This window comes from Staurois parvus, unplaced genomic scaffold (assembly GCF_062004578.1).
Source record: "Staurois parvus isolate SC_StPar_1 unplaced genomic scaffold, SC_StPar_1.0 ptg000636l, whole genome shotgun sequence".
Lineage (NCBI taxonomy): Eukaryota > Metazoa > Chordata > Amphibia > Anura > Ranidae > Staurois > Staurois parvus.
In genome coordinates, this window is record NW_028318432.1 from 8,588,433 (window position 1) to 8,611,954 (window position 23,522).

General features: G+C 42.1%; 1 protein-coding gene across 1 annotated transcript in view; it reads left to right on the top strand.

The window, feature by feature from the left end:
* Positions 1–666: 666 nt before the first annotated feature.
* Positions 667–23,522, top strand: part of GPR158 (G protein-coupled receptor 158) — a 318,874-nt gene continuing 296,018 nt past the window's right edge. The window contains exon 1 of the mRNA XM_089693782.1: positions 667–1,919. Within this exon, the coding sequence (XP_089549908.1) occupies positions 1,069–1,919 (851 nt within the window). The 5' untranslated portion in view covers positions 667–1,068. The remainder of the gene's footprint in view (positions 1,920–23,522) is intronic.

Consider the following 23,522-nt stretch of genomic DNA (forward strand, 5'->3'; position numbering starts at 1 on the left):
GAATAAATTCTTGTTCTGAATGGACTCCTGTTCTGACAGGACTCCTGCTCTGAATGGACTCCTGTTCTGAATGGACTCCTGCTCTGAATGGACTCCTGTTATGAATGGACTCCTGCGCTGAATGGACTCCTGTTATGAATGGACTCCTGCGCTGAATGGACTCCTGTTCTGAATGGACTCCTGTTATGAATGGACTCCTGTTATGAATGGACTCCTGTTATGAATGGACTCCTGTTCTGAATGGACTCCTGTTATGAATGGACTCCTGTTATGAATGGACTCCTGTTCTGAATGGACTCCTGTTCTGAATGGACTCCTGTTATGAATGGACTCCTGTTATGAATGGACTCCTGCGCTGAATGGACTCCTGTTCTGAATGGACTCCTGTTCTGAATGGCTCATCATCACACCAAACAGAATGTGAGATCCGGGAGCCTCCAGGACCCATGTCTGAGGTGATGAGTGATGAGGGGATGCTCAGGTTCAGCACTGGACAGCTCCTTCACCTTCCTTCTGCCTTTTATAAGTGGCTGAGCTGTGATTGGCATGGAGGCGGACCAAACACAGGCCAGGGAAGGCTGAGGCATACCTATAGGAGGGAGGGAAGGAGGGCGGGAGGGAGGCTGCGAGCTGTACGTGTCTGGCTGTGGCAAAGTGTAGTTGAACGGTTGTCGGATCGGGGAAGGAAGGCAGGCAGTCGGCGGGCGGGTTGGGGGATTTCTTCGGTTCCTCCAAGCAGTGAGTCCGCGGGCAGCAGCAGCAGCAGTTCATGCCGGAATGCCCCGGCTGGAGGAGCGGGCTTAGCCGGGAGATGCCGGCAGTGCAGGAAGAAGGGAATATGAGCGGATGGGGATACAGACGGTGTGACTGTCGGTTGCTGTGCGCTCCCTGGGATGTAACCTGCTCACATCAAGGCGCCCGTCTCCGTGATTCCGGCTGGAAAGCCGCTGGCAGGGAAGGCTGGGGCTTCGCCTGTGTCCGCTCCGCCTCCCCCCTGACCACAGGTGACACCTTGCAGGGATATTAGAAGCTCAGATGGTCAGCAGCCGCTGAACTTCCCCGGGAATCATGGCTCCGCTCGCCGTCTTTGCCGCCTTGGTGGCCAGTGCCTGCTGGCTGTCGGCGGCGTCCGGCTGGGGTCTGGACGGGCTGAAGAAGAGCCGCGAGCAGCCGCAGCAGCCGATCTACAGTATGGAGCGGGCAGCGCTGTGGATCAGCACCACGGACAGCAGCGGAGCGGCGCCCAGCCTGGCCGAGGACCTACCGAAGCATGTGGCCTCCTTCCTCTACACCGGGGACTCCAATGAACTCAGGCGAGCCAACTGCTCCAAGAGGTACGAGCTGAGCAGCCTGTCGGGGCTGTCCCCCAGAAACACCCATCAGTCCCTCAACAGCTCGGTGGAACTGCTCCTCCATTCCGCCAACTTTCTGAACATGATGTTGCAGAGCAATAAGTCCAAGGAGCACCCAGCCCATAGGGACCTGGAGTGGTACAGAGCCCTGGTCAGGAGTATTTTGGAAGGAGAGCCCAGCATCCTGAGGTGTGCCATCACTGTCAATGTGGAACCACATTCCCATGTCCCACAGGTGTTTCTACAAGGTACCAGAATGGACGACAAGATCCTCCTGGAAGACTTGTCCTCCTCAGCCCACCACTTGGCCAATGCCAGCCAGGAAACTGACTGGTTCCACACCTCCAAACACAAGCTCAGGCCTCACCATCACAAGAGGTCCACCAATGGTGCTAAAACTTTGGAAGAAGCCTGGAGGAAGGGGGCCAGCTACATCACCAACAAAAATCAAGTCAAGTGGTCCTCCCCATTTCTAGAATGTGACCAAGGGAAGTACAAACCCAACTGGCTCTTAACGCTCTCTGCTGCGTTTTATGGGCTTAAGCCAAACCTTGTACGGGAATTCAGGTAGGAGGACACTTTTTCTCAACAGGCTTAGCTTTTAGCCCATAGTAGACAGAAGCAGACACTGTATAATGTGGATAATAGTAGTTTGCAACATTCAGTTGGACGAGTTCTGTAAGGTTGATGATGTTTTGACACTCACCCAGGGGAGGAAGGGGGCCAGCTACAGGAAAAGGGGAAGGGAGGAAGGGGGCCAGCTACATCACCAACAAAAATCAAGTCAGGTGGTCCTCCCATTTTCTAGAATGTGACCAAGGGAAGTACAAACCCAACTGGCTCTTAATGCTCTCTGCTGCGTTTTGTGGGCTTAAGCCAAATCTTGTACGGGAATTCAGGTAGGAGGGGATGCTCAGGTTCAGCACTGGACAGCTCCTTCCACCTTTCTTCTGCCTTTTATAAGTAGGACACTTTTTCTCAACAGGCTTAGCTTTTAGCCCATAGTAGACAGAAGCAGAGACTGTATAATGTGGATAATAGTAGTTTGCAACATTCAGTTGGATGTGTTCTGTAAGGTTGATGATGTTTTGACACTCACCCAAGTATCTTCCTCGGCTCAGGTAAGGGCCAGGGACATACCTCAAGGTTTATAGCCACGTAGGTAACTTTATAATCCAATTACCATGGAAAGTATTAAGGCTGATGTGTGGTAAGTAATGGAGACAGACACTGTACAATAGGGCTAGTAGTAATTAGCAACATTCAGTGAGGGTTCTGTAATGTTGAAGACATTTTGCAGCTCACCCACGAATCTTCCTCAGCTCAACTGGGAGTTAGGAAGATACCCCATCAATTATAGTCACACGGTTAACTCAATGGCCATAATCCAATCACCATGAAATGTGTTGAGGCAAATAATGGAGACCGACACTGTATAATAGTAGTAGCTAGTAACATTCATTTGGACTCGTTCTGTAATGTTGAAGATATTTTGCCACTCACCTAAGAATCTTCCTAAGCTCAAGTGAGGGTTAGGAAGATACCCCATCATTTATAGCCAAATGGGTAACTCACTCACTATAATCCAATCACAATGGAATGTGCTGAGCCAAGCAATGGAGATTGGCACTGTATAATAGTGCTAGTAGTAGTTAGTAACACTTATTTGGACTTGTTCTGTAATGTTGAAGACATTTTGACACTCACCCAAATATCTTCCTCAGCTCAAGTGAGGGTTAGGAACATGCCCTAGCATTCATAGCCTCACCATAATCCCATTACCATGGAAAGCGTTAAGGCATATTGTGGCATGCATTTTTGGGTATGTTTCTAATACATTTTCCAGCCAAATATGCTACTTGGATGAATCTTTGAGGGTTAGGAACATGCCCTAGCAATGATAGCCTCACCATAATCCCATTACCATGGAAAGCGTTAAGGCATATCGTGGCAAGCAATGTTGGGTATGTTTCTGGTACTCTCTCTAGCTCAACAAGCTACTTGGATGAATGGTTGAGGGTTATGAACATGCCCTAACAATGATAGCCTCACCATAATCCCATCACCATGGAAAGTGTTAAGGCATATCGTGGCAAGCAATGTTGGGTATGTTTCTGGCACTCTTTCTAGCCCAGCAAGCTACTTGGATAAATGGTTGAGGGTTATGAACTTGCCCTAACAATGATAGCCTCACCATAATCCCATCACCATGGAAAGTGTTAAGGCATATCGTGGCAAGCAATGTTGGGTATGTTTCTGGCACTCTTTCTAGCCCAACAAGCTACTTGGATGAATGGTTGAGGGTTATGGACATGCCCTCGCAATGTTAGCCTCACCATATACCCATCACCATGGAAAGTGTTAAGGCATATCGTGACAAGCAATGTTGGGTATGTTTCTGGCACTCTTTCTAGCCCAGCAAGCTACTTCGATGAATGGTTAAGGGTTATGAACTTGCCGTAGCATTGATAGCCCCACCATAATCCCATCACCATGGACAGTGTAAAGGCATATCGTGGCAAGCAATGTGGGGTATGTTTCTGGCACTCTTTCTAGCCCAGCAAGCTACTTGGATGAATGGTTGAGGGTTATGAACATGCCCTAGCATTGATAGCCCCACCATAATCCCATCACCATGGATAGTGTAAAGGCATATTGTGGCAAGCAATGTTGGGTATGTTTTTGGCACTCTTTCCAGCCCAACAAGCTACTTAACTGAATGGGTAAACATCACATGAAACGTTACAGAACAAGTCCAGTTGAATGTGACTAACTACTACTGGCTATACCATGATTTGGATAAATGAGAACCTTCAGAGACACTGTGTAATAGGCAATTTTCTCATTAGAGCTAGCTGGTGCCAGGACGGCACCTCACTGATGATCGGCTAATAATAAGAATGCTAATACAAGGTTTCACTAGGAGCTGTTTACAAATCTGTGATACTTGGTGGAATTCTGTGAATTGCGTATTTGCATAATAACAACTGCAGACTAATTAAGTTTCTTAATTACACAGGATGTTGTGGAAAGCTAAAATTGAATCTATTGTTCAGACAGATAACCCTGGGTACAACTGCCAGCTTAATAAATGTAATAACTATAGCTGCTATGTTATTACTTTACACTACACTGTGTAATTAGTGGCTGCCGTTGCATTCATAATTTTACCAACTGGAAAGAGCATCTCATTGTTCTTGAAAAACAGACAAATCCTGGGATGATGGGCACACAACACATACACAAACACCCATACACACATACTATGTCTTGCTATCAGCCACAGCTTAAAAGAATACACTCACACGCCACCTATACATACCTATTTTCTCTCTCTTTCTCCATCACACATAAAGGTGAAACATGCACAACCTCCCTCCTTAACTCATGGACAGACACACACATTTGTAGAGACATATTCAACATAGACCCTCACTGATACACAGATATAAAATATGTGCACACACACCATGCACCGACATTCGTAGATAGACACACTCACATTTTGCATGCACACCTAGATACACACACATACGCACACACACACGCCAGCAACAGTTTTCTAAATATAGCTCACTAAAACGGCTCACCCTTTGTGCGCCGGACTAATGATAAGTCTAAGGAGGATGAAGAAGCAGCAGCATCTGCAGTAACCTCATTATGCCTCTCCATTACTTATTAATCATGTGTTGAAGTACATACAGTACTATAATATATTAATGTCCTCTTCTCCTCTAAATACAATCATGGACATCAGCCAGACTCAATCTGGGTGATCATGGCAATTGGCAGCGAGACGCAGCGCCAGGCAGTGCGAACAGCTATGCCAGTTAAAGGATTTTGCTCCTGAATGACTGAGTTTAGAAGGAATTGGGGTAATTTGTTTTTAAGACCAGGGGATTTCAGTGAACGACTTGACCCCGGGCAAACTCAATGCAGTTATTAGATACAATAAGCCAATAAAGTCAGGATTATCGTCCTCAGCAGCGCACCGAATAGCTGGAGACTGATTTCTTTTAGAGCATTAGGGTGGCTGTGCTGTAATAGCACAAGGCCAGTTATTTCGGTTATCCTTTTTTTTTTGCCGTAAATAACATAAGTTTGGCTTGTCTGTCAATGACCTGAAATATAATTTACTAAATCAGGCGTTGAGATAAAGCCCAGCCATGCTTTCTGTTAAAGGCTGGTCATTTTATTTCCCGTTTTCTATTACCATTCTTACAATGTTAATATTTAATTTTGTAATGCATCAATAAGATTTCAAGTTCATCTAAACACGATATCAACAGCACTCTCTAAATTAAACATACAAATGTTTGTAGAGCTATAACTGAATAATGCGTAGGGACTTCTGTAGCATTTTCACTCGTGACTAGAGTAGGGTTTCTCAACCAGGGTTCCTCCAGAGGTTACCAGGGGTTCCTTGAGCACTGAGAAATGTCTGCCTCTCAGATAAGTTTCCATTGACACCATTGGTCCTTTTAGCTATCTGTAAAGAGCTAATTCTTTCCAATGATCACAAGTGTAAGCAGCTTTCTTCCCACTGACCATCGCACTAATGTATCATGTGTTGTAGATATAGTCATTTTTAGCAAGGGTTCCCTGAGATTGGAAATGTATTTAAAGGGTTCCTGTGTGTTGAAAAGGGTGAGAAAGGCTGGATTAAAGTTCAATTATGACTTCATTTTTTTTAGCGTTTATGAGCAAAATTTGTAAGATCCATTGTTGTTGCCTTTAAACACTTTGGGGTGGATTTACTAAAGACAAATACACTGTGCACCTAGCAAGTGCAGTTGCGTCATTTTCCGCAGAGCTTAGTAAATGTGATAAAGCTCCGCTGACTTCCATCATCTAATCATGTGCAAGAAAAAAATGCTGCTTTTTTTTTTCCTTGCACCTGATTGGGTATTCTTTACAAAGTGAAGCTTTACCTCATTTACCTTTACTAAAGAAAATGAATGCAACTGCACTTGCAAAGTGCACACCGTATTTACATAACATTAGTAAATCAACCCAAACATTTACACAATGACATCAAAGTGGTAGTAAACCATAAAAAACAAAAAAATAGGCCCCCCGCTGGTTTAACCCATAGTGCTAGTATGCATCACATCCTAGCACATTATGACACACTTACCTGCACACAGAGCCCTCCATCGCAGCATTGGCAAGGCCCCTTTGATGCTTCCATCTTCACCCGGTCTTCCTTCTGGGTTCGAGGGTCCTAGCCATTTGAATGACCAAGGCGGCGATGACATCACTCCCACGCATGTGTGCGGGAGCCCCATCAGCAGCACAGCACTCTGAATGCAACGTCATACTGTGTGCCCTAAATGCAGGGCATCACTATGCATGTGCGGGTGACATCATTGGCTAGTACCGATATGAATATCTCCTAAACACTGCACGTTTAGGAGATATTCATTGTACTTACAGGTAAGCCTGACTGCAAGTTTACCTGTACCTACAAATTAATATAGGGGACTTTACTACCACTTTAACCATTTAGAAAACTGCTTACAGAAATCAGTGCATTGACTGGCAAACCAGGATTCAACCCTGATCACAACGATTAACCTGGAAAACTCCAGACCTATGCTGGTTAGTGCCAAATATGCTTGCTCCATTTTCTGTCTTTGTGCCCTTCTATATTTCCCTGTTCCAGGCCAGTCCTTCTCACAGTCAAGGCAAGCCCCATTGCAACATTGGAGTCGTTTTCTGAGTACACTGGCAGTTACCCTTTTTCCTATGCAGGACATTCACCAGCCACAATGCATTGTGGGATGGTCTCTTTCACTTTTATACCTTTAGAATTATCACCATTCGTCATATTCAGAGATGTAGTTCATTTACTGGTACCATTGTTTACTACAATTCATCAATAATATTTCTACTTTTCACTCTGTCGGCCATAATTGCATAAAAGAGAAAAAATAAGATATTATTGTCACGCTAATTGTCACTCACGGGTAAGGGTTAGGCAAGGATCAGAGTGAGGGTAGATAGTCTAAATCTCCCTTTCCTCTGAAGCCCTATCGGTGTTTGAATCACACTTCAGAGGCTACTGACAGGTGGTGAGGAAGTGATCTGACACCTCCTCGCCACCTGTTTTAACCCCCTGTGTGCCGACAAACGTGCATTGGGCAGGGTTGCAATGTGTTTGCGGCACTTTCCTATTTGCTTGAATGTATAAGGCTCGGTGGGCAGTTCTGATTGCTATATGTCAGGAAAACTTTTTTTACAGGAGCAAAGCATCATGATCGCAGCATGTAAACACCCCCGTCTGCTGCCTATTGCCGCTTAAGGGGGGGGGGGGGGTGGTTGTCAGGCAGTGAAAACATGGCTCAATTACGCATTTTTGCCCCTAATCGTACGTCTAAATGAAGTCTTAGGGAGAAAAACTTCAAGATGTGAGGACAGAATTAGGGATTTCAGGGCTAGCTGACTGCTTGTTTTATATTTATTGTTATTGGTATTTATAGAGTGCCAACAATTTACACAGAGACTTTATATATATTGTGCATTCACATCCCTGCCCTCAAGGAGTTTACTATCTAAGGTCATTAACTCACATTCATACATACACATACTAGGGCCAATTTAGATAGGATCCAATGAACCTACCAGCATGTGTTTGGAGTGTGGGAGGAAACTGGAGGAAACCCACGCAAGCACAAGGAGAACATGCAAACTCCAGACAGGTAGTGTTGAGTCTGGAAATCAGACCAATGACTCCACTGTTGCCAGGCAGAAGTGCTAACCACTTAGCCACTGTGCTTCCCACAATGTTTGAAGAATACTTTATCCAAAGATTACAATTACTGGCATCAATTTTTTGTTTTTAATCTCAAATATTGCCCATGTGTATTTCCGAAAGACGTATTACTGAAATAAGTGGCCATTTCAATCCTCTTGTTTATATTTTGACTTGAAGACTGCAGTGACAAATAATTATCAGGCAGTTTTGTTCATAGAGGAAACATCAGATATTCAGTTATACCTGTTTTCAGGAAAAGTTAAAGCAAATAGCACTGTGGTTGGTGGCCAAAAGATGCCAGTCCTAAAACAAATGTAAAGTGCCCTCCTCCTCATGTACATTTTGGAACTTTTAGATTTAATTGGCAATTGTTTTTCATTGGGGTGTTGTAATAGTTGTCTAGTGAGCTAAAAGTGGTTCTGAAGGTAAAAGGTCGAAAACCTTCTGGGTGCAGATCCTTCCTTATACTTACCTGAGCCCCACCTGGATGAAGCGATGAGAGCAGCAGCTCTCCAGGGTCTCTCTCACCTCATTGACTCACACAGCAGTGGGAGCCATTGTCTCCAGCTGCTGTCAATCACAGCCAGTGAGCCAATGAGGAAAGAGTGGGTGGCGGGGCCAAGACTCTCTCTCAGTGTGAATAGACAATGCCATTTTACAGGAATGTGGCTTGCTCCCAAGACCTGCTATTGGGGGAACTCAGCAGGGGGGTGGAGCCAGGACTGCTGGCGGGGGACCTAAAAAGAAGAGGATCGGGGCTGCTTTTTGCAAAACCACAGAGCAGGCAAGTATAAAATGTTTTTTATTTATTAAAATAAAATTACAACCTATAGAATCACTAAAATACCTTAGTTAATGAGGCATTCAGTCTCTGCATACGCCATCAGTTACATTAAAATAACATTACATGAGTCATAGTTGTCATTTCTAGTGAGCAGATAATTGTGTAAAAATGTTGTCATCCAGAATGAGATATTGAAGTGGCAGACAGTTATCATACCCCCTTCTCCCACAATCATGTTGGGACATAAGAGAAGGTAGCTGTTAGTAGCAAAGGAACTGCTATTTCCAAATAGCTTGCCAAATAACAATGCCAAAGTGCCTGACATTGTTGATCCAGTAGCTTGTTTAGAGTTGCTGCAGGGAGATAACTCTTATAATTTGAATGTGAACTTTTGTAGTCATCAGCTATGGATATTATGCACTTGGAATGGAGATAACCACAAGTATTGCTATTGCCCATCAACTTAAATCTCTTCTGGCCAAGCTGGTAATGCAGTTATTACCCATCTGGTAGCCCATTCAAGCTACCCATTGAGGGTGGTGTTCAGCCCTAATGGGAGATCCTGAGCCACTGTTACAGTTCTGTGACAAGGCTGACCCTGGACTGTAGACTCACAATGCCAGTGGCATGGTATTCATCTAAGGCATGTGGAGTAGCAGCTATGGCCAAGTACAGTACTTCCCCTTCACAACCTATTTCGTCAACTTGTAAAAGTGATCTTCTTGCCAATATAAAGTTTAAAATAAAGCTGTTACCTAAAAAAGACTGTACATTCCTTTCCTGCTGTATGTACTGCTGAACGCTAATCCACTGCTGAGGAAATGCCTGACGTCTGCTGAAAAACTGACACTATAAGACACAGTAGTGATATGGAGATCAGAGGGAGAAATCATTGAGACACTTCCAACACTTCCATAAGCGACAGTTTCCAAGCGGACTTTGGGGAACCATTTAACGATGATGGAGCTGTGTTTGTCAGTGTAGGCAGTAGTAGAGGTAGGTATTTACATCTATTTTTTTTAGGTAACAGCTGTATTGTGAATTTTATTTTGGTTATAGGGTCACTTTACCAACATTGAATATTCTGTGAGACAAATGGAATTGCTAACACCACCTGATTATACTGTAAGAAAACATTCTTTTAAACAATTCTAGGTATGGATATTTTATACATAGTTACATTGGTCCAGCTTGGACCTAAGTAACTATGCATATATCATACCTGGCTGATGCCCCTGGAAGCTGGAGATCACTGACACCTTTACTTGAGTGATGTCCATTTGCTTCAAGGTCTGGCATCAAGTGGCTGCCTTGCTGATTTCTGAACAGAAGTGATATGCCTCTCGGCATGGGCACCATTCAGAAAATGCTTTGCATTTTCTGAATAATTGGAATGGCACAGGTGAGGAGCAGCTGAGTTTTTGTGCTGAGAATGCAGCAACGCAGCCACTTGGTTCCAGACCCAGAAACAAGCGGATATCGCTGAAGTAGAGGTGTCTATTTCAGTTATTTTGTTTCCAGGGGCATCAGTCAGGTATGGTATGTATACATATATTTAAATTGGTCCAAGCTGGAACAATGTAATTATGTATAAAATATCCATACCTGGAATTCTTGGAATACTTGTCCTCAACAGTAAAATGGCCATCTGCTGCTTGTCCTCTAAATCACAAATGTAAGGTGAAGTGCTGCTATAATTCTTGTTAACAGAAGCCACATAGTGGGTGTGTAGTTGGCATGTATCCAGCAAATCACTCTCTGATTTCCACATTGCCTTATTAAAGTATTTGACAAGGGCAAGAACATCTTTGTAAAACTGCACCTGGGAAATGTACACTCATTTCTTTCCTGGTTTCTGTCATTAATTTAGTGGTGCAGAAATTCTTAAAAAATTATATAGAGGGTTAGAAAATTGCCAAGAGGCCCAGTGACCACAAGATATTATGTCTCTAAAAATGCTCTACTGTCCAGAACTGTTTTGAATATGCTCAACCAACCCAGTCCATATTAGGTGTGAATGAAGGCCTCAGCCAGCGCTGCTCGAATGACCAGGCCCACGGTGGCTTAGTCGTAGAGGTGACCTCTATGACTAAGCCCTGGTGAGCAGGGAGAAATGAATCAGGAGGCATGGTCAGTGGAGCAGCGCTGACTGAAGCTGCCATTCACACCTAATATGGATTTGGTTGGTTGAGCAGTGTCTCCTACCTTTCTTACTGACACCCCTGGATGTGTGAAACCAGATGCCAGGAACCTCTTTCCTGAGCACCAGCAGGGAACAAAGCCACATTATACTCATTATACTCAAAGATTTGACAAGTCATAGCTGATAAGGGATGTCTGATGATGATTGAGGTTAATCAAAAATCCTAAATTTTTTTCCTTAAGGAAAAGTTTAAATGTCTTCCCCTTTAGAGGAAGATTGTATTCCTGGATTAGAAAAAGAAAGAAGAACAGTGTGACATGCTAGACTACCCTTCTGACAAACAGGAGGTGAATTTGATGATGACAGGGGCTGAAGAACAATTCAGCGGTGGCCTCAGACTCTTACAAGTTGGCCTTATAGAAAGCCTTCTTGCTAGTGAAATGATTAATGTACCATTGATATTTAACAGAGGGTTGCGTATTATGTAGCCACATTTTGGAATATTACTACAAAAAGAGAAATAGAAAATGTTTCAAGACTTCTGAAGGGATGCAAAATTAGGACACTATTAAAGTGCTTGTAAACTCTTAACAATTTAAGTGATATTAAACCTCAAAATTTTATATATTGCAGCTTACCAATCTTTAAATGTGATGGCTGTATTTTATTTATCTTCTTAGACTTTTTTCCCATAAGTTTCAACTGGTGATCCAACCAATAACATACTTCCTTTTTAGGGTGTCTCCACCCAACTGGAGGAGCCAGGGCAGCCATCAGAAACTTTGGGGCCCCTTACACTGGCCATCCCACCATGTCCTCCTCCATCCCATGCCCTACTCCAGTCCCATCTTCCCCATCCCATGTCCTCCTCTTCAAGTTTTATCTCCCATGTCCTCCTCCATCCCATGTTCTCCTCCTCTTCCTGTTTCATCTCCTCCATCCCTTGTCATCCACCTCCTCCACTCCTATCCCCTCCATCCCATGGTACCATTGGGAAACCCTTACTTGTATAGCTTTTCCCTTCAAGGTTTGGCCATTTTGCCTCTGAAGATTGAGCCACTTTTTGGGGGAACCAACTGTTTCTTTTGGAGATTTCTATACTGAATTCACGCGGTGCATACCATATACCTTTGCTGGTGGTGGATAAGGTTTACCTGCTGGAGGTGTTTCTATTTTGAATGCGCATTCATTCTGTGCTTCTGGTGAGTGCATTAGGAAGAATTGTCATGGATTCACCCACCACTAGATGTCACGTTTATATACAATTGATATAGAGATTGATTGCCAATATTACAGTGATCATTTTCATTTATGCACTGATTATTTGGTCACACAAGTCACTTATTTTAAGTCATATATAATTTTTTCACGCCACTTATGTTATGTACTATAGCGTTGCACTTCCTTTCCACCACATAAGCTGGAACCTATTCTTTTTTTGATTTTTGGTTTAATATTTCTTTACTTCTTTTTTGGTCTGTTAAACATTTCTAAGAAAGTCAAACAATAAAAGAGAAAAAATTCCAAGCTCAACTTACCAACCAGCTTGCGAACAAACCAAATTGTCCTGTCTAACAGTTCGTGTTAAAAACAGGGGTTTAGTTAGCACACATTTGCAAATACATGCGTAAGCTGCAGAGCCCCTTCACAGCACCCCGATATTCTTCAGTTCTCTATAATTTTTGAGAGCCTCAGAAGTAGAAGCACTATGCATTATGTATAATAATGGATAGATTGATGGAAGGTGAACCTGAGGTAGCCCACTCCTCCTTAAATGTACACCCAGCATATAGCACGGTGGCAGCCAAAGTATCCAGTGCGCTCCCTTACAAGTAAATCAACAGTATATTTGCAGCTTACACATGTATTTGCAAATGTGTGCAAACTAAATCCCTGCTTTTAATGCAAATTGTAAGACAAGACAATTTGGTTTGGTCGCGAGCTGGTCGGTAAGTTGAGCTGGGAATTTTTTCTCTGTTATTGTTTGACATGCGTCGCCCTTCCATGTGCCCCATGATGAGAAGGCCAGTTATAGATTGGGTCAGTGGCCATTTGTTTATACCTTAGAAAGTGTTTTGTTATTTCAGTTTGATAAGTGTAAAAAAGTACCTTTCATTCATGTCAGAGATTTATAACTGTCCTGTGCTCAGTTCCTGTGTTATTTCATTGACAATAACTAGCCCTCCCATTCCTTATTATTGGATTACAGAATGATTAGCCTTTGGCCTCTTTCACACGGGTGTTTTGTATGCCCGTTTTTCATCCGTGCGTTTCCGGATGAAAAACGGACACCCATGTATTCCTATGGACTAGCGGATGTAAACGGATGATCATCCATTTACATCCATTAATGTCTGTATCTGTTAACATCCTTCTTTTGAATGGAAGGAAACCCTATTTTTCTTCTGTAAAAAATACCTGGAACAGATGAAAAACGGATGTAAATGGGCGAAAAACTGATGTAAACGGATATAAACAGAGGAAAAGGGATGAAAACGGATGTAAATGGATGTAAACAGATGAAAAACAGATATAAAACCGATGAAAAAACTGATGTAAACTGATGTTAGCTGATGAAAAATGGATGTACACTGATGAAAAAACAGATGTTAGCTGATGAAAAACAGATGTAACCTGATGAAAAAACGGATGTTAGCTGATGAAAAACGGATGTAAACTGATGAAAAAAAATGGATGTTAGTTGATGAAAAACGGATGTAAACTCATGAAAAAAAAACAGATGTTAGCTGATGAAAAACGGATGTAAACTGATGAAAAAAATGGATGTTAGCTGATGAAAAACGTATGTAAACTGATGAAAAAACGGATGTTAGCTGATGAAAAATGGATGCAAACTGATGAAAAAAAAATGGATGTTAGCTGATGAAAAACGGATGTAAACTGATGAAAAAAAAACGGATGTTAGCTGATGAAAAACGGATGTAAACAGATGAAAAAACTGATGTTAGCTGATGAAAAAACAGATGTTAGCTGATGAAAAACAGATGTAAACTGATGAAAAAAAAAAAGGATGTTAGCTGATGAAAAACGGATGTAAACTGATGAAAAAAACGCATGTTAGCTGATGAAAAACGGATATAAACTGATGAAAAAGCGGATATTAGCTGATGAAAAACGGATGTAAACTGATGAAAAAACGAATGTTAGCTGATGAAAAACGGATATAAAATTATGAAAAAACAGATGTTAGCTGATGAAAAACAGATGTAAACTGATGAAAAAACAGATGTTAGCTGATGAAAAACGGATGTAAACTGATCCGTTTTTAATTTGAAAAAATGTGACTGAACTGATGAAAAAAATGGAATGCCCGTGTGAAAGGACCCTTTGTGTTGTGTAGAGGAGAGAGTAGGTGGGTCTGACTAGTTTAGCAAGAGAAAACTGAACAGGGCTGACAACAGAGTCCACAAGAATGCTGTGTGTCGTCAGCCTACAACTGGACTTAGGAGTTGTGTGCATTCTGTCAGATCAACATGTATTTTCTATATTTGCAGGGTCACTCTTTACCATGTTACCCGCTTCATGACCAGGCCATTTTTTGCTATTCGGCACTACCCTACTTTAACTGGCAATTGTGCGGTCATGCAACACTGTACCCAAACAAAATGTACATAATTCTTTTCACACAAATAGAGCTTTCCCTTGAAGATATTTGATCACCACTGGGGTTTTTATTTGTTGTCATATAAATGAAAAAAGCCCAAACCATTTTGGAAAAAAAAAAACAATATTGTTTACTTTTGGCTATAAAACATATACAGTAAAAAAAAATGTAATAATCAAATTTCTTTATACATTTTGGACAATCAAAAAATCCAATAAGTGTATCTCGATTCGTCTGTGTGAAAGTTATAGCATCTACAAACTATGGTATATATATTGGAATTTATTTTTTATACTACTAATGGTAGTGATCAGCGACTTATAATGGGACTGTGATAGTGCACTGGGCAATCTGACACTAACTGACACTGGGGAGATGCAGGCAGTGCTATACCAGTACGTCGCTGTGCCTGCACGGACTGCCCGTCTGCAGTACAGTGAAATGATATAAGTGTACATGTATTGCAAAGTTTAACTTTTTTTCCCCCTGACATACACTTAAGTCCTCATGCACACTGGACGTTTTTACGGCGGCTGTTTTTGGCTTTTGATGTTTTTTGACATTTTTTTCTACAGCCAGTAACCCCCAGCCTGTTATCTTATGTGTCCATGCACACATAGACTGTAATCAACGTTTGGCAGGGACGTTTTTTGGCTGGAAAAAAAAACAGAACAAGTGGGTTTCTAGGGGAGTTTTTTAGCTGTAAAAACGCTCTAACAAAAAACCCCACAAAAAAACTGCAAGTGCAGGAAAACGTGGCAAAACACTGCTAACCGCTAATGCAAAAAACCACTAAAAAAAACGGAAAAACTCACATTTTTAACGTGACTTTACACAGCTAATGTTACCAGCATTATCAAAATGTCCCGTGTGCATGAGGACTTAAGCCACACTATTGCCTACCAGCAGCAGTTTTTATGTCTTATAGGAGTGAAACCCCTGCGCTACCTCAATAATGAGAGAGAAGAAAAAAAAGAAAAGAAAAAAAAAACGTACACAAGCAGAAAATAAAATAAAAATATTGTGATGATAGTGGATGCTGCTAACATCAAATTGTGTTCCCACAATAGAAAAGCAAATTAAAACTAAATAAGTGATGTAGCACTACATCACTTATTTATTTTTAATTTAGTTTTTATGTCTTCGCAGTTTTAATAATGACAGCCTTCTGTGTTCTTTTTTTACCATTTATACCACCTTCACCTGCACCAGGGGCGGACTGACAACTCATGGGGACCACGGGCAATAGGGGATCATGGGGCCCCTGTGTCCTTGCCCAAACTCAAAAAAGCCTATGAAAAAGGTACCAGGGGCATCTCATGGGGCCCTGTACTGACCCCGGGCCCTCGGGCAGTGCCTGAGTTTCCAAATGGTCAGTCCGCCCCTGACCTGCACTGAAAAAGCATGAGCATCAGTAGAAACAGCAAAAGCGTCCAACTACAGCTGATTGGATAGGTGGATACTGTTTTTTCCAGCTATGGCAACACAGATCCCAAATGAAGCAGCATCTGTAAAATATGGACACCTCGCACCTTAAATGCCAAAAGCTGCAGGTCATGATCTCATGTATTTTGAGGTGTGCAAAGTTAACCAGCGGCAGGTCGGCACAGCTGGGCAAAAGCACGTTTTAAAACATGCGTTTGCAAAAAAGGTAGGGGGCGCGCGCGAGGCACATGCCCGCCCTACCCGTCCCGCCGTTCGCGGCCGCGGGTGTCAGTCGCTGGGTCACGGCCGGTCATTACCGGCTGTGTCCCGCTGATTAGCGGCAATCACTGACATAGAGCAGGGCTGCAGTAGCTCTGCTTTCTGTCAGTTCCCTGACGGTTCCTGACACGCTGATCCGGAGAGAACAGTTTATCTCTCCCGACCAGCCCCCTAGTAAAACACTCCCCTCACACAGTTAACCCTTTCAGTAAATAAAAAAGTTAATCCCTTCCTCCCCAGTGCCATTAGTACAGTGTCAGTGTTTTTTTTTTTTGCACTGATCACTGTATTGGTGTCACTGGGGATGTCAGTGACCCCAATTTAGTTCCCCCCAGTGTCAGAATGTCCGCCGCAGTCCCGAAGTCCTGCTATAAGTCGCTGATCGCCGCCATAAGTCGCTGATCGCCGCCATTATTAGTATAAAAAACCCCCTAAAAATCCCAGTATCTTTCCCGCCATTTGTAAACGCTATAACTTTCACGTAAAGCAATTAATTTACACGTATTGGTTTTTTTTTTAGCAAAGACATGTCGCAGAATACATTTTGGCAGAAATTTATGACTAAATTTGATTTTTAAATTTTTTTTACTGGACATGTTTTATAGCAAAAAGTCCAAAATATTGTTTTTTTTCCTCAAAATTGTCAGCCTTTTTTTTATAGTACAAAAAAATAAACAACGCACAGACGATCAAATACCACCGAAAGAAAGCTCAATTTGTGGGAAAAAAAGGATGTAAATTTCATTTATGTACCATATTGCATGACCGCGCAATTGTCCGTTAAACTAGCGCAGCGCTGTATAGCAAAAAAAATGGCGTAAATTGCAGTATTTATACCATAGTTTGTAGACGCTATAACTTTCACACAAAGCAATCAATATATACTTATTGGGATTTTTTTTACCAAAAACATGGAGCAGAATACATTTTGGCCTAAATTTATAACCAACTTTGAGTTTACTATATATTTTTTATAGCTGAAAGTAAAAAATATCGTTTTTCTTTAAAAGTTTTGGTCTTTTTTTTGTTTATAGCGTGAAAAATAAAAAGCGCACAGGTGATCAAATACCACCGAAAGAAAGCTCTATTTGACGTAAATTTCATTTGGGTGAAGCATTGCATGACTGCGCATTTATCAGTTGAATTAGTGCAGCGCCGAGTAGCAAAAAGAGGCCTGGTCATTAAGGGGGGTAAATCTTTTGGAGGGCAAGTGGTTAAGCCTTCAGATGAATGTTTATTTTCTTTCTCCTGACCATCTACCTCTCTGCATTACTGTTAGATTGATACATTTATCAGCATGCTGCTTGCCCTTCCACTTTTCTTTCACAGGGTGGGTGGTAAGGAGGTAAGGAGGAGACCTGTAAGTGAAAGTGAAAATGCAGCAAAGAAGGTTAAGGTACCCTCCCTTGCCAGACTGGATGGATAGAAATAAAAATCCTTTTGACAGGAAAAACAGATTCCTTATACTGTATGTATTTCATCTGTGTATTTAGTTGTTTGCCTGGATTTCAGCATTAGTTAACAAGCTTAACTATCCTTAAGAGTGGTGGTTAGCTTGCTTGTAGGAGGAAGCACAAAAAAGTAGGGGTGCACCAAATTTTCGGTGGTCGAAACGTTTCATCCGAAAACATCCCTATCGGCCGTTGGCCAATATGGAAAAAAAGCACCAATACAGGTGACAAAATTAACCCCGCCCCCTCGCCGCTGCCACCCCTCGTCACGTCCGCCGCTGCCATCACTGGCCGCTGTTCGGTGGTTCTCAGCCTTACCTGAGAAACCACCGAATGATCCCAGCGCTGGGCATAGAGATAAGTGAAGGAAAGGTGGCCTCCACTCATCTCTATGCCCTTGGAGGACCGGAGTGATGTCACTTCCGGTTCCAGCGCTTGTAAACAAGGCCATTTTTTTTAAAGCACTAGATCAATGTTTTTTTGATCTAATGCTTTACATTGCAGAGGAGAGATGGAGGGTCTTATTGGCCCAATATCTCTCCATAAAGAGGCCCTGTCACTAATTATTTCTATTACAAGGGATGCATTCATTCTTTGTGATAGGAATAAAAGTGATTAAAATTTATTTTAAAGGGACATTGTAAAACAAAACAAAAAAAAAATAATTACAAAAAAAAAGGGTTAACGCGCCCCCGCCCCCCGTGCTCACACGTAGTGGTGAACACATACGTAGACCACGCCCACATATGTAAACAGTGTTCAAACCACACATGTGAGGTATCGCCACGAATGTCAGAGCAAGAGCAATAATTCTCACACTAGACCTTCTCTGTCACTTTATTCTGCTAACCTGTAGAAATTTTTAAAGCATCACCCATAGAGATTTTTAAGTACCATTTGACGAAATTACACAAGCATGCGCAATTTTAATGCATGACATGTTGTGCGTCTATTTACTCGCCGTAGCATCCTGTTTCATGTTTTACAAAAAAATTGGGATATATATATATATAGTATTTTTTTTTAATCATTAAAGTGTATTTTTTTCCAAAAATATATATTAATTTTTAAAAACTGCCCATTTTGGTTTCAGTTTCGGTACCAGAATTTCCATTTCGGTGCACCACTACAAAAAAGGAAGGGCACATGCCTCTTTCGGCCACATTTGTATACAGTTTTCTGTGTTTGGCGAACACACAAACGGTAAGGGCTCAGTGGGCTGTTCCCAGACAGTGCATTGTGATTGGCCAAAGCAATGCACCTGACCACAAATCAGGTGCAATATGCTGTGGCCAATCACAGCACATGATGACGTCACAAGGGGGCGGAGTGACCCTGCCCCTTTGTGATGTCATCACAGTGTTTAAGAACTGTCATGTCACGGCTGTCAGACAGCGGGAGCCAGCTTTGAAAGCGGACCGTTTTTTTTCCTTTTTTCAGGTCAGTGGTGGCAGGCATCATGATTGACATTGGATCTACTTCGGGGGGACAGTCAAAGACTGTCTCCTGTCATTTTTTACACTAGCATGTACCCCATACTCATTCACAATGGGGGGAGAGCAGGATCTGGGGTCCCCCTTGTTAAAGGGGGTTTCCAGATTCTGATAAACCCCCACCCACAGCAGACCCCCACAACCACCGGTCAACATGGGGATGAGGTGCTTTGAGGGGGAGCCCCCCTGCTCCAAAGCACCCCTCTGTCATGTTGAGGGCATATGGCCTGGTATGGTTCAGGAGGGGAGGGATGCTCTCTTGTCCCCCCCACCCCTTTCCTGACCTGCATAATAAGGGTCTGGTATAGATTTTGGAGGGGACCCCACACCATTATTTTTTTAGAAATGTTGGCGTAGGGTTTCCCCTCAAAATCCATACCAGATCTTAAGAGCTTGGTATGGATGGGGGAGGACCCCACACATTTTTTTTTACATTTTTTAATTGGCAGGCAAAATTCTTTTCACACTAAAGAATGTTTTTAGTAGCTTTGCGGTATCTTACCGCATACTCAGTGTTCATTTTAACAGACCAAATAGGAAAAGGTCATTATTAAGCTTTACATACAATTTAAGGCCTCATGCACACAGGACATTTTTCAAACTCTCCTAGAAGTTTTTCCTCTTGGCAGCTGCATTTTAGCAGAGAATAAGCCTGACGCTTGTAAAAGTGTTTACATCTATTACAAGCATTTAGGCATGTTTACAGGTGTCAAGAGCTTGGACATTAATTAATTTCATTGGCCAGAGTAATCATTTTTTCTGGCTATTAAAATGAATAAACCTTCAAGTGCTAAATGCGCCTAGCATCTAGGCGCATTTAGCAGTGTCAAGCGTTTTTCTGTGAAATCTCTGCTGCTCCTGGATGCACTGGCCCTGGATTTTTTTTACTGCCTCTAAAGCCTCATGTACACTGCTTCTCCTAAATGTGAGTTTAGGAGCTTTTGGCGTTTTTCACCAAAGTCCCTGAACTCCCCTCAATAAAAGCTTTTACCAAAGTTTAGGAGCAGCAGAGTTTATGGTCAGTTAAAAACTCAGGTCTGCATTTCAATTCATTTCAGAAGTGTTAAGTTGGGTTGAAGTCAGGGATTTATGTAGGCCACTTCAGTTCTTCCATACCAAACTCATTAAACTATTTCCTTTTGGATCTGGCTTTGTACACAGGGACACAGTCATGATGGAGCAGAAAAGGGCCTTCCTCCAACTGGTTGCCACAAGTTTGGAAGCGCACAATTGACTAAAATGTCAGTGCATGCTGTAGCATTAACAGTTCCCTTCAATGGAAACATCTGAGCTGAATAATGTGGGGGTTCTCCACTTTTGGCCATATAGTATGGGAATACTCAAGCATAAAAAGTTAAAAACTTACCCATAGTCACCCACCAAATGTTTTGCTTCATTTAAAAAATGGATCCTGATAAATTTTAAAGTCAACTTTAAAGCAGAAAACTTTACGAAAAAGTGAGTAAGCTATTTACATAAGTCAGATTTTTATATGTACTGCTTGAAAGAAAAAAGAAAAATGTATTCTTTTAATGGCATGCCCTATACAAAGTAACGCCTGTGGGGAGTTGATTTAGTAATTGTGTGCGGGTACTGTTAAAGCTCACAGTAAAATGTGCTTTTTTATACTGACTGTAATTCTCCTTTAAGTACTATTTGTGCACCACTGGGGTCTTATTCTTATTGTTCAAAGCTGCTGTGACTTCAGGAATGACCTGGATTTTGCACATTGGGGACTTTAAAAAATGACCTTCGCTTTTCTGTCAAGGAACAGTGAAGGCAGAAAGCTTTTTTTGAGCTTTTAAAATTACAAGGCTTTTAGAAATGTTTAAAATGGAAACTGTCTACTCAGTTTCCCTGTTTCATTTGACAGTTTTTCTGTTTCTAAAATAAAATAAAAATGCATAAAGGCTGGTAATGTCGCATTGAATACCAAAGATAAACCTTAGTTAAATTGCAGCATTCAGTATTGAAATTCAGAGGCTAAAATTCTGTGAAAACCTGCCATATTTATTTTTGAGCTATTATTACATATATAATCTGAAGATTACTTTGGCCTCAGTTTTGACAGCCCATATTTGCATGGTAATATTTCCTTCACAACATTTGATAAAGAATAAACATTGGACAAAGAATTTCACTTCTACAACAATGGTATACACCAGGGGTGTCCAACCTTTTGACCTTCCTGGGCCACATTTGAAGAAGAGAAATTGTCTTGGACCACATATAAAATTTACTAACAATAAGGATAGATTATGAGCAGAAAAATAAGGATAGTTTATGAACAGAAAATTCAGGCAAATCACAAGTTAACAATTACTGATATAGATAATGTACCTATATGAGTAATAAAACTTCATTTTTATGTAATATTATTTAAGTAAAGTAAAAGAGGGTAACCACAAGTGTGATATTTGACACTGTTTTTGATAAAAATGGGGAAAGCAGTTGGTACCCCCTCCATGTTCCCCTCCTCAATGGGCCCAAAATTTGGATCTCATAGGAGGCCTACCCCCAGGAGTGGGTTCTTCTGGGCTATGCTAGGCACCTAAAACAGGGTCACTCTACTTCACACACAGGGTACCTTTACCCTGCGCTGTTTTATCAATGTCCTGGGACAAGGCTGAAGTTGCCATTAGGGAATACTCAACCTTGTGACTTTCGAGATGATGGATACACTATGTACACTTTCACAACGGCTGTTCTCCAGTTACTCTAGGGTCCCCATGTAAATGTACATCTTCCCACTGTAACTTGCAATTAGGCAGGCCGTGCCGAACACTGACCACAGCCACCCATCCAGCTTTTCTCACTGTCAGTAACAGCATGGAACCCCAACATGCACTTGACTTTAACTCTGTAACTTCCATACCTCTGTACAGGATGGGGCTGCTTGCTGACTGTACCTTCATTGCTCATGGCAACCACAGGTATAATTTGCTTTGTTTTTTGGTCTCGGGGTATGGCTGTAGAAGGTTGAAGGTTTTGCATGCAGTTGTGCAATTTGGAAGACAGATAATTCGGCTGTAAGCTCTTTCCCCCAGAGGTGCCTTACCTTGGATGGATCACTGACTGGCAAAGGGGAGGTCCGTTTGTAGGAATGCACACATAGAGGCCCACACTACAGTGGAGGTCATCGGGACATTTCCCATTTTCCCCTGCAGTGGATTGATACATCCTTAGGAGTGATTTCCATATAAGGCCTTTTTGCTTCTTGCTTCTGGTGAGTGCATAACAGAAGTCACTTTTTGTTGTTGATCACTACCAGTTGTTAGACATTTCTATTGTTGGTCATCATTGATATACAGAGTATTGTTGGACACTGCAATACTGGACTTTATGAAAGTGAAAAATATTCACATATGTTGTTTTGTTTTTGTTTATTTATTAGCACTGCACTTTTATTTATATAATTTGCTTTAAGGTGACTATGAACACGTTAACTCTTCATACCCCATGTGCTAGTAACCCAAGGTGTAGACTATGTGTGTAATAGTGCCGGTTACTTGCGCAGTGCACCCCTTTCAAAGGATTTCAGACCAGGTAAAAGTCAAAGTTTAATGATTTACTTGAGTTAAAGTGCAACATTACAAACAAGTGCAAAGAAGACAAGACAGTCCACCAGAACTTCAATAAAACAGTCAACATCCCTAAATCCCTAGTCCCTACAGTAATCCAATGCAGGCATTGTGCTGCCCCGACGTACCTGCAGAGGTAGTGTCCATGTAAAGCACGGTCCAATAGTGGCATCCTCCACTGGCTGGTATCTTCAGAGCAAATCCCAAGCTGGTTGGCTCTCACATCCTACGGTCTTCTCCCTGGCTGCATCCCTCACAGAACACTATAGATGGGGCAGCTGTAGGTCTCTCTAACTCCCCCCAGGACCAGGGACCAGGAAAAAGGCAAGAAAAGGCTATCGGACTCAGCTCACTGTTCCTTTTTATTTCCACAGGAGCAGTGGGTTGGACCCAAGGATCCCACCACAAGCCAAAGGCATTAACCCCTACCCTCCTGTGTAGGGGGTATCACCTATCTAGCTAATTTTAACCTGCTTACAAACTAATGCATCCATATCTGGTTTGATAGATGGAGTAGCAATTCTAAATGAATTCTCAAGGTGCTCATTTGATATTTTGGCTCTAATTTTTCCCTTTGTGAGCTTCATCCTTGAAAATAGTTGCTCACATATATAGGTGCTGCTGAAAACTGA